The sequence below is a fragment of the Carassius carassius genome, chromosome 1 (genome assembly GCF_963082965.1).
Source record: "Carassius carassius chromosome 1, fCarCar2.1, whole genome shotgun sequence".
Lineage (NCBI taxonomy): Eukaryota > Metazoa > Chordata > Actinopteri > Cypriniformes > Cyprinidae > Carassius > Carassius carassius.
The window spans coordinates 21,846,861-21,861,352 of record NC_081755.1 but is presented as its reverse complement, the minus strand read 5'-3'; the positions used below and the strand labels follow the sequence as shown (position 1 = coordinate 21,861,352).

At 37.0% G+C, this 14,492-nt stretch overlaps 1 protein-coding gene across 4 annotated transcripts in view; it reads left to right on the top strand.

The window, feature by feature from the left end:
• The window catches only part of LOC132141552 (C-Jun-amino-terminal kinase-interacting protein 4-like), a 46,653-nt gene that overhangs the window by 30,558 nt on the left and 1,603 nt on the right, over nucleotides 1-14,492 (top strand). For all 4 annotated transcript variants that reach the window (XM_059551164.1, XM_059551193.1, XM_059551175.1 and 1 more), the window contains 18 exons: nucleotides 963-1,020; nucleotides 1,100-1,252; nucleotides 1,525-1,579; nucleotides 1,974-2,104; nucleotides 2,445-2,501; nucleotides 2,590-2,745; nucleotides 3,127-3,256; nucleotides 5,713-5,802; nucleotides 5,916-6,068; nucleotides 6,575-6,746; nucleotides 7,348-7,569; nucleotides 10,758-10,941; nucleotides 11,026-11,148; nucleotides 12,730-12,810; nucleotides 12,971-13,038; nucleotides 13,119-13,267; nucleotides 13,387-13,558; nucleotides 14,049-14,162. In XM_059551164.1, the coding sequence (XP_059407147.1) occupies nucleotides 963-1,020; nucleotides 1,100-1,252; nucleotides 1,525-1,579; nucleotides 1,974-2,104; nucleotides 2,445-2,501; nucleotides 2,590-2,745; nucleotides 3,127-3,256; nucleotides 5,713-5,802; nucleotides 5,916-6,068; nucleotides 6,575-6,746; nucleotides 7,348-7,569; nucleotides 10,758-10,941; nucleotides 11,026-11,148; nucleotides 12,730-12,810; nucleotides 12,971-13,038; nucleotides 13,119-13,267; nucleotides 13,387-13,558; nucleotides 14,049-14,162 (2,268 nt within the window). The remainder of the gene's footprint in view (nucleotides 1-962; nucleotides 1,021-1,099; nucleotides 1,253-1,524; nucleotides 1,580-1,973; nucleotides 2,105-2,444; nucleotides 2,502-2,589; nucleotides 2,746-3,126; nucleotides 3,257-5,712; nucleotides 5,803-5,915; nucleotides 6,069-6,574; nucleotides 6,747-7,347; nucleotides 7,570-10,757; nucleotides 10,942-11,025; nucleotides 11,149-12,729; nucleotides 12,811-12,970; nucleotides 13,039-13,118; nucleotides 13,268-13,386; nucleotides 13,559-14,048; nucleotides 14,163-14,492) is intronic.

Genomic DNA, 14,492 nt, shown 5'->3' with positions numbered 1-14,492 from the left:
TGACTTTATACCTCACAATTGTGTTTATATCATGCAATTCTGAGAAAAGAAGTCAGAATTATGAGAAACGAAGTCAGAATTGCGAGATGTAAACTCGCTTTTGCAGGAAAGGTCAGAATTTTATCTTGCAATTCTGACTTTATTTCTCAAAATTGTGAGTTTATATCCTGCTGTTCTGACTTTATAACTCACAATTGTGTTTATATCATGCAATTCTGAGGAAAAAAAGTCAGAATTGCGAGATGTAAATTTGCAATTGTGAGAAAACATATCCAAATTTTAAGATTGAAACACAATCAACTTTATTATTTTTTTATTCATTGGCACAAACAGACTGCCATATCTTTCTGCTATGTTTTGAAATAGAAATGTATGTATAATGTAAAAAGTTCAAAAGAACAGAATTCAATAGTATAGTAATGGTAACATTGAGCATCCCAAAAAAAAAAAAAAAAAAAAAAAAAAATTTTATACCCCAAAATGACTTACTTAAAATGACAAAATTACATTTTTTATTAAATCTTTTTCACAAATTGATGCCTGGTTTCCTGTACTACACTCAATGTTAGTAGCTGTCTTGTAGGTCAAATTAGCCATAATATTAAGTGAACTTGTCTCAGATTCTGTGTGGGTCTAGTTATAGCTAATCTGAATGTGGTTGATCTGTCAGTGGTCTCTCCACTCTTTCCAGCACCTCTTGGTTTTTCTGTGACCTGTTAACTCTTACCTCACAGCTGTCCATTCCTGTTTCACTCTCCATGTGTCTGTCTCTCTGTCGAACACACGCAGTGCATGCGCTTTCACACCCGAGTCTGTCCGGTAAGACTATTCATATGGCCTGTCTAACCTGAGAAACACAGGGCACATAAATCTCATCTCCAAAGTTTTTATCACATTATTGCTTTAATAACAGAACAACCGAGGCAAACTGATGACAGAGTTTTCTGTGATGTATATTGCAGGCATGGGTCGTGAGGTAGAGCATCTCATTCAGGAAAATGTGCAGTTGCTTGAGACAAAGTGAGTAATATTGTAACTCTTTACAGTTTATTTACTGGTTTATGTCGCTTTGTTGACACCGCATTGTTTGTGTGCATAGAAATGCATTGAATGTGGTGAAGAACGATCTGATCGCTCATGTGGACGAGCTGTCCTGTGAGAAGGAGGTCCTTCAGGGGGAGCTGGATACGGTTTTGCAGGCCAAAGCCAAACTAGAGGAGAAAAACAAGGAGCTGGAGGAGGAACTCAAAAAGTGAGTCATTGTTTCAACCAAATAATACAAAAATGCCTGAGGGATGCATTCAAATGCAGTTGTTCTGGATCTAGTTATCATGCATTAGCAGCCGAATTTTTAAATAAATCAAACACGACGTATTAAGGTTAATAGCCGCAGGTGGTTTATCACATTAACGTGTGTCTTTTTCATGAGAAGCTATTGCTATTTGGACTGTGTAATTAAATGTGTAACTAGATTGTACAATTGCACTGAAAATGCGGGACTTATAAGAATATTTCATAAAACAGAGTGAAAGCAGAGGCAGAGGTGGCCAAACAGAACAATACTAAAGAGGAAGATGAGGTATGTATTAATATTTAAATATCATAACATATAAGAGTCAGTGAGGTTAATGCTATATAAAATTAACAATTTGATATACAGCAGGGATTGTTGCATTGTTACAGAAGACATTTGTTACAACTAAGTGCTGTTCTTTTAAACTTTCTATTCATCAAAGAATCCTGAAAAAAAAAAATGAAAATCATGATTTTCACAAAAATGTTAACTGTTTTCAACATTGATAATAAAAAGAAATGACTCATGAGCAATAAAATTTAGACTTCATTTTCTAGTTCATTATTTTATTTTAAACAAAATTCATTGACTAATGCATGTTAAAATAATAATTGTTATGCCCAAACGGTGTACAGTATGTAACTCCGTGTCCCCATGTAACCTCCCTGGGTGTCCGCAGAGCGATGTGCCCACAGCTCAGAGGAGGAGGTTCACGCGGGTGGAGATGGCCCGAGTCCTGATGGAGCGAAACCAGTTCAAGGAGAGACTGATGGAGCTGCAGGAGGCCGTCAGGTGGACGGAAATGATCAGGTAAACCGTACTTTGAAGAAAGGATAGCTCTAATTTGCTCTACAGCCCTTTTCTTTCCTTTTTTTAATTTCAGATGGTTATAAGCATTTATTTTATTTTATTAGTAGGTCTAAAATTACAATATAATTGTTAGTACGGCAGCCAAGCAAATCAAATTTTAAATGACGGTGTCTGACCAGACCATCTTTTTTATGCTCAGCTTGAGCTCTGTTCTCAAACTAATTGTCGAAGAAAGTAGGCCAGTTTTTCCTGGCTCTTGAACAAAAACCCTGTGCCGCCACATGGAGACTGTCTGCTTGCTCTCGGCTCTCCTACAGTGATGTGTCTTGTTTTTCCACAGAGCTTCAAGGGAAAGCTCTGAAGTTGCAGAGAAGAAGAGGTCAAGCATCAGGCAATTGTGAGACCTCATCTCAACTGCTAGTCACACAGATCACAAATGTGAGCTTGGGCTCGTCACAGCCGTTTTTGTCTATGTCTTGTTTCAGCTTCAGTCGCCTTTTCAGTTCCTCAGCGTCCACCAACACAGCGAGAGGTTTACCGTCCAACGTCAAGTACAACCCACCCAGCATCATGAAAAAGAGCAACACCTTCTCCCAGTTCCCAAGAGAAAAGTCCAAAGCGTTCGACTTCCTCAAAGAAGAGTAAATCCTCTATTTATCCTTGTCAAACATATTATGTTTTTAAGTCAAATAAAATTCAGGATGCAATTTTTTAGATGTGCATTATTGGCAAACCAATATAGCAACAAAGATGTAGTGAAACCAAAATGTTCCTAAAATTAGAACTTGAAATGCATGTATTTGTGTCAAGTGTCATATAACTAGTTGCATTTCATTATATTCATTTGGCGTTGTGTTTTCAAATACAGTGTTTTGGTATCAAGACCCACCAGTTGAAATCCATGTAAATCTAGAATATGAAGATATTCTTGTCTGGCGTTACGCAGCACCCCAATGTGTTAATTAGCATTTCATAATTCATAAGCGTCCCCTCTTTATTTATTTTTTTCCTTTTCCCATCAGGGTGGACTCGAGTGTTTCTCTGTCCCGCCGGGAGCAGAAGCGTGCCCAATATGAGCATGTGAAAGCCCATGTGCAGAAGGAGGACGGCAGGGTTACAGCACATGGCTGGAGTCTCCCTGGAAAATACAAGGCAATACTATTTTATTTTATTTTATGCAGAATTATAATATATTTATTAGTACAGCAGCCAAGCAAATCAAAATGCTGTTATGTGCGTATGAGTATACATAATAAAAATTTCATTTTTATTTTACCTTATAGGTCCAGTATTATAATATTTATTAGTACAGCAGGCACCTAAGCAAATCACAGTGCTATTTTTTGTGTATGTTTTTTTTTTTTACCTTATCAGACCATCTTTTTTTATGTTCAGCTTGAGCGTTGTTCTCAAACTAATTTGTTTGGTTAATCAATGTGCTGTACAATAGAAACTAATAAAAAGGAGACCAACAGCACAGAAGGAAAAAGCAAGTAAAACAAACATCGTAGCAAAGAACGACTCTAATAAATACAATATCAAATTTCTTTTAAAAGAACCCAATGTAGGTAAAAGTCTAAGTCTAAGTAATGTCAAGCTATTCCAACGCTTTCGGGGCCACCACTGAAAATGCCCGGTCACCTCTCAGTTTCAATCTTGTTCTAGGAATCAGTGATGCGCGGGTCAATGTATTAATAACCTGCACCAGACCAACGTTTTTAACTATCCCGCCCGCAACTCGGACTGCAAAAAAATAAAAATAAAATATTGTACCTGACCTGCTTCCTGACCCGCATTTTTAAAAAGCAGTAAATGCTCATCGTAGCGTCATTGGGCCATAGGAACGTAGGCAAAACTAACTAGGCAAAAAAAAAAAAGTCTTAATATTATAATTTTGTCAAGAATTATAAAAAAAAAAAAAAAAAAAGTCAGTAAGCTCATAATTTGTACTAAAATAGTCTAGTCTGGCTATGTCTATTTGTATGTTTCTGCAAGGTCAGCAGACGTTGAGGCTCGGGTTTATTCCGATCAGAGCTCGTGAGCGGAGAGAGCATTTCTGAATATCCCGATCCACTCGCTCATTCCGTGGGGTCTCGTTCAACCCAGAGTGGCCTACTGGTTTGAAAATATGCAAGGAGTCATTTTATTGTTTAGTAATAAACTGGTGTTTTCTGTGTCGCTGCAAAGATGAAGTTGACGATGGAGACTCGCCATGAACGCCAGAGAGAAATGCATATTTCATATGGATTACATCTTCAGAGAGTAGCCCATTTATTTTGGTTTGTATATATTCGTTTAAAAGAAGACATTTCAAGCTGTCTGTAATATATAGCCTATATTTCCCCAATGCAGTCTTCTTTGCCGCCTCCATCTCTACGTGCAGACTGAGCTCGTGCGTCATCTTAATGCCAGTTATTCAGCCAATAAAGTGTAGGCCTATGTATTTCAAAAATGTCTCTAGTACTATATAAATGACAAAGGTTTAATTGGCATTTTTATTTCAAAGGACCCGACTGACCGCGACCCGAATATCATTAAAAATATTTTTGGATGACTCGTAACCCGCGGGCTACCGCAGGCACCCGCTCATTTTGGATCAACCCTACATACTAGGAAATGTATAAAATCATCTGGTTTGATGACCTTAGATTCCTTTAAGGTTTGTGTAAATGTAAAAAATCTATTAAATAAGAGGGAGCCAGATTGTGTAGGACTTTATATACTAAGATAAGTCATTTAAATTGACCCTGTAGTGAATTGGAAGCCAATGTAAAGTAGCAAAGATAGGTGTTATATGCTGGTGTCTACAAACACTTATCAGTAATCTAGCAGCAGCAGGCTGCATTAGTTGTAAGCGAGTTAACAGCAATTGGCCAACACCCGCCTACAAAGACTTACAGTAGTCCAGTCTTACAGAAATAAAGGCATGAATAAGCTTTTTAAAATGGCTATGTGACAGAAAAGTGATAACTACAGATTTACAGAAAGGGGCCCCAAATCAGAGAGGACGTGAAACTCAAGAGTTTCCGAACCAAATTACCTAGGTATTTCTTTAGTTTAAATGTAAAAATGTTGCTGACATCCATAGTTTAACTTAAAGTGTAATTGTCCTTTTGTCCTGTTTCCGTAAAGGTAGATGCATCTGAGTATCATCATAAAAACAATGAAAAGTAACTCCATGCCTTTTAAAAATAGAGCCTAAGGCCAGCATGTAAAGTAAGAAGAAGATTGTACCAAGAATTGAACCCTGGGGAACACCACAATTTAATGGAGCAGATTTAGATTACGATTAAAGAATCACACATTTTATTTTATTGTTTTATTGTTTACACATTTTCTACTTACATTTTTGTAAATTATATCTATTTAATATATATATATATATATATATATATATATATATATATATATATATATATATATATATATTTTACTTTGTTTGTTTTATTTTCATGTTTTTACATTTTATTTTATTTATAACATTTTCATATTGTACTTATCTTGCACTTAAGAACTATTTGTAACATTGCAACATATTTTATTAATTCCACATTTTCTACTTTTAATAAAAATAATCTATAATTGTACTGTTAATCTTTTCTGTTTAGGCTGCTAATGGTGGCCATGCAGAGAACAAAATAAACCTTCCTGTTCCTGTGTGTCTCAGGCCACTGGAGCAGAAAGATGCTTCTATGAAGGTGAAGAAAGATACATAAATTCAAATCATAATTGAAATCAACTGTTTTGTAGCCTTACTTCAATAGGTTTATGAAGTCTTATGAAGTCTAATCAATATGTAATATTTGCGCAGCTCCTGTGTGCAGCTGGAGTGAACCTGTCAGGTGGACGCTCATGTAAGGGAAGCTCGGGCGTTTCTGGTGAAGAGTCTTTGGTGGAGACAGACACATCCAAACAATGTAAAGACTCCCAGAGCAGCCTAGATCAGTTGGAGCAGGAACAGAAGGTAAAAGATTTCCATAGTCATATTGTGGAAAACATGGACTTGTTTGAAATAAAAGAGTTGATGTAGAAAGTAGTCATATTTTAACACAATACTAGTCATACGTATGAGCTCAGTCATTAGCATTTGACCACCCACAATTAAATACCCTGTCAGGTAACTTGTTTGAAATGCGAAGAAACTATAATAAAGTTTATTTACATATAGAAAGACACTATGGCATAGACCTATAAATCAGAGAGTGTGTGCAAAATTGTCATAAAAACTACATAAAATCTGGTTTGATGTGAGAAATCTTGACTTTCATTGTAAGTGGACTTTCACTAAATAAAAAGCTAAAAAAGTGGTCGTTTAAACTAGGTATTTAGGCTTGAATTCTCAATGAGAGAGTCATTGTGATGTATAAAAATGGATCAGATCCACATAAAAACACACGTACCTCTAAAAGCATTCATAGGCAGCATTGACAGTGTTGGTTCTTCATGCAGTGTTATTGTGTGTGTTGACAGGAGCACGAGCGGGAGCAGACGGTGCATGTGGAGATGTCCAGTCGCGTTTGGATCTGTACGAGTACACACTCCTCCACAAAGGTGATGATCATGGATGTGACGCGGCCCGACGACCTGCTGGACAGCTTCTACGTCTGTAACTCATGTGTGCTGTGCATCGCCAGCGTACCAGGTCAGAAATATACACCCCTTGTACATTAATCTCTCACTTTATCTTTGTCATGTTTCTTTCAATCATGGCTTTAAATAGTTTATCATTACAAATCAATAAACTAATACAAAATGCAGTTATTACAAATTATTGATGTCTTTAGAACTGTGTGACTTGGCCAAAAAACGATATTGTGTTTTTTGTCATACCATCTGATTGTGATTTGAGCTGCGATGTGATAAACATTTAATGAAAACATCTTTTTTTATTGATGCTGCTAAGACATCCAGGCAAAAAGAACAGAGAGACCACACTTTGATTTCAATAGAAATACTTACTCTGTTTTTAATCTTTACAAGAACCAACTCAGACCAAACTAGTGTAACTCTAAAAGACTAATAAATACTTTTTATAATATTTTTGACTAATTTATAATTAAAACAAATATATTACAAAAATAATAGTAATTATATTAATCATTTAATTTACTACAAGAGTAAAATTAGGAAAATGGGAGTGGAGAAATAATTCACATCAGTATTACAATTCACTTCAGGAAACTAATGACAATGGCATTAAAATTAAATGTAATGTTGTTTGTGTATTTTGTTGTGATTTCCAGGAGTCTTGGAGACAGACTATCCTGCAGGGGAGGAGATTCCTCAGGACCTGGAGGCGGGGCCAGACGCTCTATTGGCCAGCAGCAGCTCTCAGGGCAATGAGGGGGGGTTGAGTGACGTGTCAGCGGTGGGCTGCAGTGTTGAAGAGTCCAGCACAGGATCTCAGACGGGCAGCACAGGCGCCAACGAACAGTCAGCAGAGCAGAGTCCAGCCAGAGGAAGTGGTAAGAACTCTCCTAGAGATCAGTGAGGTCATGTCATTTTGACAACTCTTTATAGAATTAATAGTCCAGACTCTAAACTTCTGATCGGTGTAAGAAAGCCAAGGTTTTTCCAAAAGTTATGTGAAATCCTTGGACCTACATACTTAAAGGTGCTGTATCTAAAATTTTGACTCTATTAAAGCATAAAAGTACCATACTATGTTTGCAGATATTTAAGAAACATGCTAAGTTAACATGCTTGTTTATTTGAAAAACAATGCTACAGTCAGTTATTCTTCTTTGAAAATGTGTTCCAGGCCGGAATGTTGATCTTTGTTTTGGTTTTTAAAAACTGCCAGTTTACCCAATTGTATTTCTGCACCCCTGGTTGCCAGTTGGTGGAAAACACAATGTATTCTATTTAATTTATTGTCAAGTGCGTTCTTTCCTGTTGGTGTCGTCAATCTGGCAACCGTGATCTTTAAGTCTGAGGAGGAGGGGCCGGGTGAAAAAAAAAAAACCCCTCCCAATGTTTTGAATTTGGACTGCAATACCTAGTTCAACCACTCGGTGTCAATCCTACATACAGCACCTTTAAAGACAGGAGTCCATATCTTATTAAACGCATCCATTTTCCTTTTTGACCAGTAGGTAACATATTCCAATGAAAGAAAATCAAATATTACTTCATGCCATTCTGACACTGTCGGCGGTTTTTCAAAGTAAAATACTCTCACGAGCAGCATAAGTAAGAAGATTATACAACTTCCTGTCCGAAATACTCTTTATATTCTTATCAGCAACACCTAACAACAAATAAAGTGGTCCCATCCTATATTTAATATAAGAGATAGTCTCCCACAGATTTGCTTTAATATGTACAAATTTCCAAGTACAGTGAATAAAGTCACCCACTTCTATTTAACACTTTACAAAATGGAGAAACGTTTTTGTGCCTGCGTAATGGAGTAATTTGGAGACGATATAAAAGTTTGAACTGTAGTTCTTTAGTTCTTTTACAAATTGATATATTTTTGTCGACATACTGCCAAATTTGTGTTCAAGTATCTGCATCAATTGACAGCCCAAATTCTTGCTCCCAAATAGCTAGGGTTGCCTCATTATTGACTTTTTTCCATTCAAAAGAACTTCATAACATCGCTTTATTAGTGACCTCTTAGATCACTCAGAGAACACTTGCTCTGTTGGAGTGGGGCAAGAAGAAAAACCAAGGATGCTATGTTTCTGCACAAAGCTCCTTATCTGTAAATAGCTGAATAAGCTCTCAACTGTTCCAGTGATAACAGCACCTCCTTTTCAAACAGATCTTTTATAGTGCTTATACCAGCGTCTTTCCAGAATGTGAAACCATTGTCCATTATTCCAGGCTGTAAATCTAAATTTCCTTGTATTAGAGTAATAGATGACAAAGTTTTGGCTTTCCCTTCCCAATCCCTGATTAATTTCCGCACTTGTAATGTGTTTCTAATAATACTGTTCTGCCCTAGACCGGAAATCTTTTTAATGGGATACAGGCCAAAATGGACCGGCAGGCCATCACCCAAATTAAATGCTTCAATGTCTAACCAAGCTGAATCTGGATTATTTTTCTCCCATTGAAAAAGATACAGAAGCTGGGAAGCTAGCTGGTACAGCCGGACGCACAAGAAATCCTATATTTCTGGGAAGTTGCATCTTAGTCAATTTTAATCTTGGTTTCCTCCGGTTCCAGATAAAAGATCTTGATCAGAGCTATCCTTAGACAATGGAAGTGGAGTCCATCTGTCCAAATCTCCATGCACCTGTCACAGAAGAGGTTCAGAATTAGTCCTATACATTTGCTGTAACAGTGGAGTAATAAATATCCTAAGATAGGAAAAGCCTAGTGTCGCATAGCCAGACCTTCAGACTGAGGCTAAAGGTCTGGAATCTATGGCTGCTTTCATTGGCCAAGCCCCGCCCATTAAGCCATTTGACTGACATGTCAAACAACCAATCACAGTTTGTTTCGCTCAGCATCACATTTCAGAACTTGTAAATGTCGCCACAATAACAGACCGGTGTGTAAAACTCTCGGACGCATTTTAAATATTCAATGCTGCGAACTATAAATACTTCACATACTTTTGAAAATCAAGTGTTTAGTTGATCCTGATAAGTGCTCGTCGTCACGGTTTTAAACACGACGGCTTTTTTTTTCGTGAGGGGGTTTGGCGCCACAGCATTTTTGTTTCCAGGCGGAACGTTAAAAACACACACGTCTCCCAGAAATCCTGTATAATTCAACCAAACAGATGACGACTTCGACACTCCTGAAGTGTTTCCACTTTTGTGACCCATATGCATCAGACGTTTAGCCAACAGTCCATGAGTGTGATATTTGAGGCTAAGGCTAGGTAAAGACCTGCCTAGCCCATTTAAAAGGAAAAGAGGTTGGGGAGAATAAAAAAAACAAAAAACTTTTAATCACCTCAGCCCTATTCAATTGAAGTCAGTGTAAAACTTTTTGAATGTAAGATTAACACTCTTCCTATTAAATAGTTTTTGGCCAGAAGAGTCTTTGACATATCTTTGAATATTTTGCAAGTCAGTCCTCTTTTTTTACCTGGGAGGCTAGATATTTGCTTGGCTTGTTGCCAATTTTTGTTTGACAAACCAAATATTCTGACGTGCTTTCTGAGTAAGAAAGGAGTTGAGTGCAGCTCTTAAAGCTAAAGTTTTATTTAGCTTGGTATTGGAGGAATTTCATACAGTATGTACGGTACTCTCTCTCAGCCTCAGCCAGCTGCAACTCCAATACTCACTGTTTTTCTAGACTCTCTAGTTTCTTCTTAAAGACTTTACATGTTTCCCACAATGTTGAAGGAGAAACCTCTGTGGTATGAGTAATTGTGTAAAAAAAAAGAAAAAAAAAGTAAATTCTGAATGAAAATATGAAATGAAATTAGGGTTTTTCAGTAAGTAGGCATGAAATCTCCATCTATCAGATTGAAGCGCCTTTTCACCATGTAGGAGCTCCATAAACTGGTGCATGAGCAGAGATAGTGATATTACCAATCGTGCACAAAACAACTGAGGATAGTAAAGCTTTAGGGGCATTTTTCAAGTTTTGATCATGTTGCTAAAGGACCTAGGAATTTGCTTATCACATTTGATAAAGCAGGCTTTATAGGGTTAAAAGTAAAGTGACAGAAGTCTCTCTGTTGTAGATCTCTCCAGAGCTCCCAGTGAAGATGGGCTCCCTGCAGCAGAGGAAGCTACGGAGGCCACTGAGGAAGAGCAGGAGAGCCCGGGACAGGACACCAGTCAGCCAGGAATCTACACGGAGCACGTGTTCACAGACCCACTGGGAACAGAGACTTCTGGGGCTTCAACAGGCAACGATAACCAGAGGTGAGCCAGGCGCAGTATCTTTATCAGTACTGATTTATATCCAGATGTGGATGGGAACTCATCCTTGGTTGGGTTCCTTGTCAGGGAGTCCGATCAGGACAGGGACGACACGGCCTCAGCAGGTGGAAAGACGAATCTGGCAAAAGAAGATATCCAGCGGATGAGCAGCGCGCTGCCCACCATGTGGCTGGGGGCTCAGAACGGCTGGTGAGACACACACACACATAAAACAGCATCTGGCCACAGCAGACTTTGTTAAACACCATCATTTAGTAAAAGGAAAAAGTCTGTCAGGGATAGTAGTAGTGTTTTTTTTTTTTTTGTCATACTGTCTTTCAATCTCAGTTTGACAGCCCGTGTTTCCTGGAGTATTTTTGTTAAGTCAAATTAGGGTCCTTTGAGTTCCGTGATGCAGAAAACGCTGATGAAGTGATACTGTATAACTCAGAATGTCACAGAATCGGACTAATTAAAAGTAGAGCTGCACAATTAATATGATTTTAATTGCAATATGAACTTGCATCTGTGACTTTGTTTTAAATATGCAGTCTGCCTGTTCTGTTTGTCTCAGTGAGAGTGAGCAGCACGCTTTCATTTACTACACATGTGTTTTCAGCATCTGTCCTCTCACTATGTGAAGGAACTCTGCATGAACCTCATCTCCAGATGTTGTTGATTATTGTCAAATACACACAGAAAAAAACTGACAAAATAAAAAGCTTGATTAAAACTTGAAGAAATTGACGTAAATATCCCTTTTTTTTATTTTTTTTTTATTTAGTAAAACATACTTCTCAACTTGAACAACAACAATAATAATAATAATAAAGCAATAATAATAATAACAAAACGGTTAATTGAAATTAGTGCTATAAATTATTAATTGTGATTAATCGCATACAAAATAAGTTTTTGTTTACATTATATATGTATTTGTATATTTATATATAATTACACACATACAGTATATATTTAAAAAAATATTTACATATACAATTTAGATTATTGTATTTTTTATTATATATAAATATATGTAATATATAAAAATATTTTTCTTAAATATATACATATGTATTTGTATTTATATATACATAATAAATATATACAGCGCATACTGGTATATAAACGAAAACCTTTATTTTGGATGTGATTAATCGTTTGACAGCACTAATTAAAATTTATTTTATTAAGACATTTTCTCATTCGTATTTAAATTCATGGAAAACATATTTTACTAAAAACATTAATGAATTTGATTTGACAATAAGAAAATAAATAAATGTATAAATCCAATGTTGTAAACCAATTGTTTTACTCTTAGTTGATTGGATTTTAGACATTTTTATGAAGTTTTATGAATTTATGATTTATAATTTATTCCACTGCTTTGTATTTAATCTATTAAATCATAAAACACAGAATCTAGAAAAAAAAAAAAAATCAGCAGACTACTAAATTTGGGAAAAACTAAATTAACGTTTAGACATTTCATAGGGTGCTATCACTGTCAAAATATTTAGAAATCATTAATTTGTTAATTAGACATGCTTTTTTTTGGATGATTTGAAACGACTAATTAAACCAGAATCCGGTTTATTAAAAAAGTCAGCTGAACAATCAACGTGCCAAATGAAATGTAGTGTACTTTGACCAAGATCTACAGGACAATGACTGCACATCATTGAGAAAAATTATGTAGATTGATGCTAAAAGCACACACTATCAGAGCACCAGTGTTTTGCAATCCGAGAGTTGAACTTTTCTCATTTACAAATGTCTTTGATGTAGTTTATACGTGCACTCGTCTGTCGCTCGATGGAGGAAGTGTCTTCATGCTGTCAAGCTGAAGGATTCCATCTTGAACATTGTGTAAGTTCAAACTCAAGAATACAGTGTAACTATTGAAATATAGTTTTTGTTTTTTTATATATATATAGCTATACTTTTATTCAGTATTCTGTTGAAATCAAAAGAAACCACTGCAGCAAACATGAGTTGTAGTGATCCTTACCATTATTTCTCTACTCAGACATGTGAAAGGACGTGTTTTGGTGGCTCTGGCTGACGGTACACTGGCCATCTTTCACAGAGGTCTTGGTAAGACACTGTCAGTTTACTAAGGAACTCCTCTCAATTTGACTTGAATTGTTAAAACCATTCTTGTTCTGCTTTTACAGACAGCCAGTGGGACTTAACCAACTACCACCTCTTGGACCTCGGCCGGCCGCATCACTCGATCCGCTGCATGACCGTCGTGCACGATGGTGTGTGGTGCGGCTACAGGAACAAGATCTATGTGATTCACCCCAAAGCAATGAAAATAGAGGTTCATAATTATGTCTTGGTCTTCACTGTATTAGTTTTTGCATATTGTGAAATGTGTTGCATGCAGTATTAGATCAGGATCCTTTACAGCGTGCTGTGATTTTTCTCTGTGTGAGACAGAAGTCTTTTGACGCCCACCCGCGTAAGGAGAGTCAGGTGCGTCAGCTGGCCTGGGTGGGTGACGGTATCTGGGTGTCCATCCGGCTCGACTCCACCCTCCGCCTCTTCCACGCTCACACCTTCCAGCATCTCCAGGACGTGGACATCGAACCTTACGTCAGCAAAATGTTAGGTGAGAATACTGTGAATATATGTTTCTAGGTTCATGGGGACCACCTCTCATATCAAATCATATCTCATATCATATCCATATAATGTCATATCACATCTTGTTTCATATCATATGTCATGTCATATAAAAAATCATCACTATTGTGTGAAACATTTTTACAATTTAACGTAACTGTCTATTTCTATTTGAATATATTGTAAAATGTCATTACTCCAGTCTTCAGGTCACATGATCTTCAGAAATCATTCCGATATTTTTTTTTTTTGGAAACCTTTTAGGAATCTTTGATGAATAGAAAGTTACAACAACAGCATTTATTTGAGATAGAAATATTTTGTTACATTGGAAATGCCTTTGCTGTCACAAAAGAGTGTTACTGAGCCCAAAACTTTGAATGTTGGTGTAAACACAAGAAATAAGATTTGAGCTCTTTTATATTGCCCTTTTGAATAAATGAACAATTGAATGCACTTCCACATGTCTTTAACAGGAACGGGAAAACTGGGCTTCTCTTTTGTGAGGATCACGGCTCTAATGGTTTCCTGTAGCCGGCTGTGGGTGGGAACAGGAAATGGTGTCATCATCTCTATCCCTTTATCAGACTGTAAGCTGATATCACACACACACACACACACACACACACACACACACACACACACACACACACACACACACACACACACACACAGTATTCAATGTTGAAGGCAGCATTAGTTTCAGTCTCTTTGGCCACTTCTCCCTCTTTTTCTGGTCTTTCTCCTGTCTCCGTACTCTTGCTTTGCATCTTTGCTGGATCTCCCTCAGCATTGTTCAGTATTTCATCCTCAAGTTCTTAATTCCTCTCAGATCGTCCACTCTCTTGACTGTTTTTCAGTCTTTCTGGGCTGGTCAACAGTCAATCTGCATCTAGCCCAAATTTGCTTTAACGCTTTAA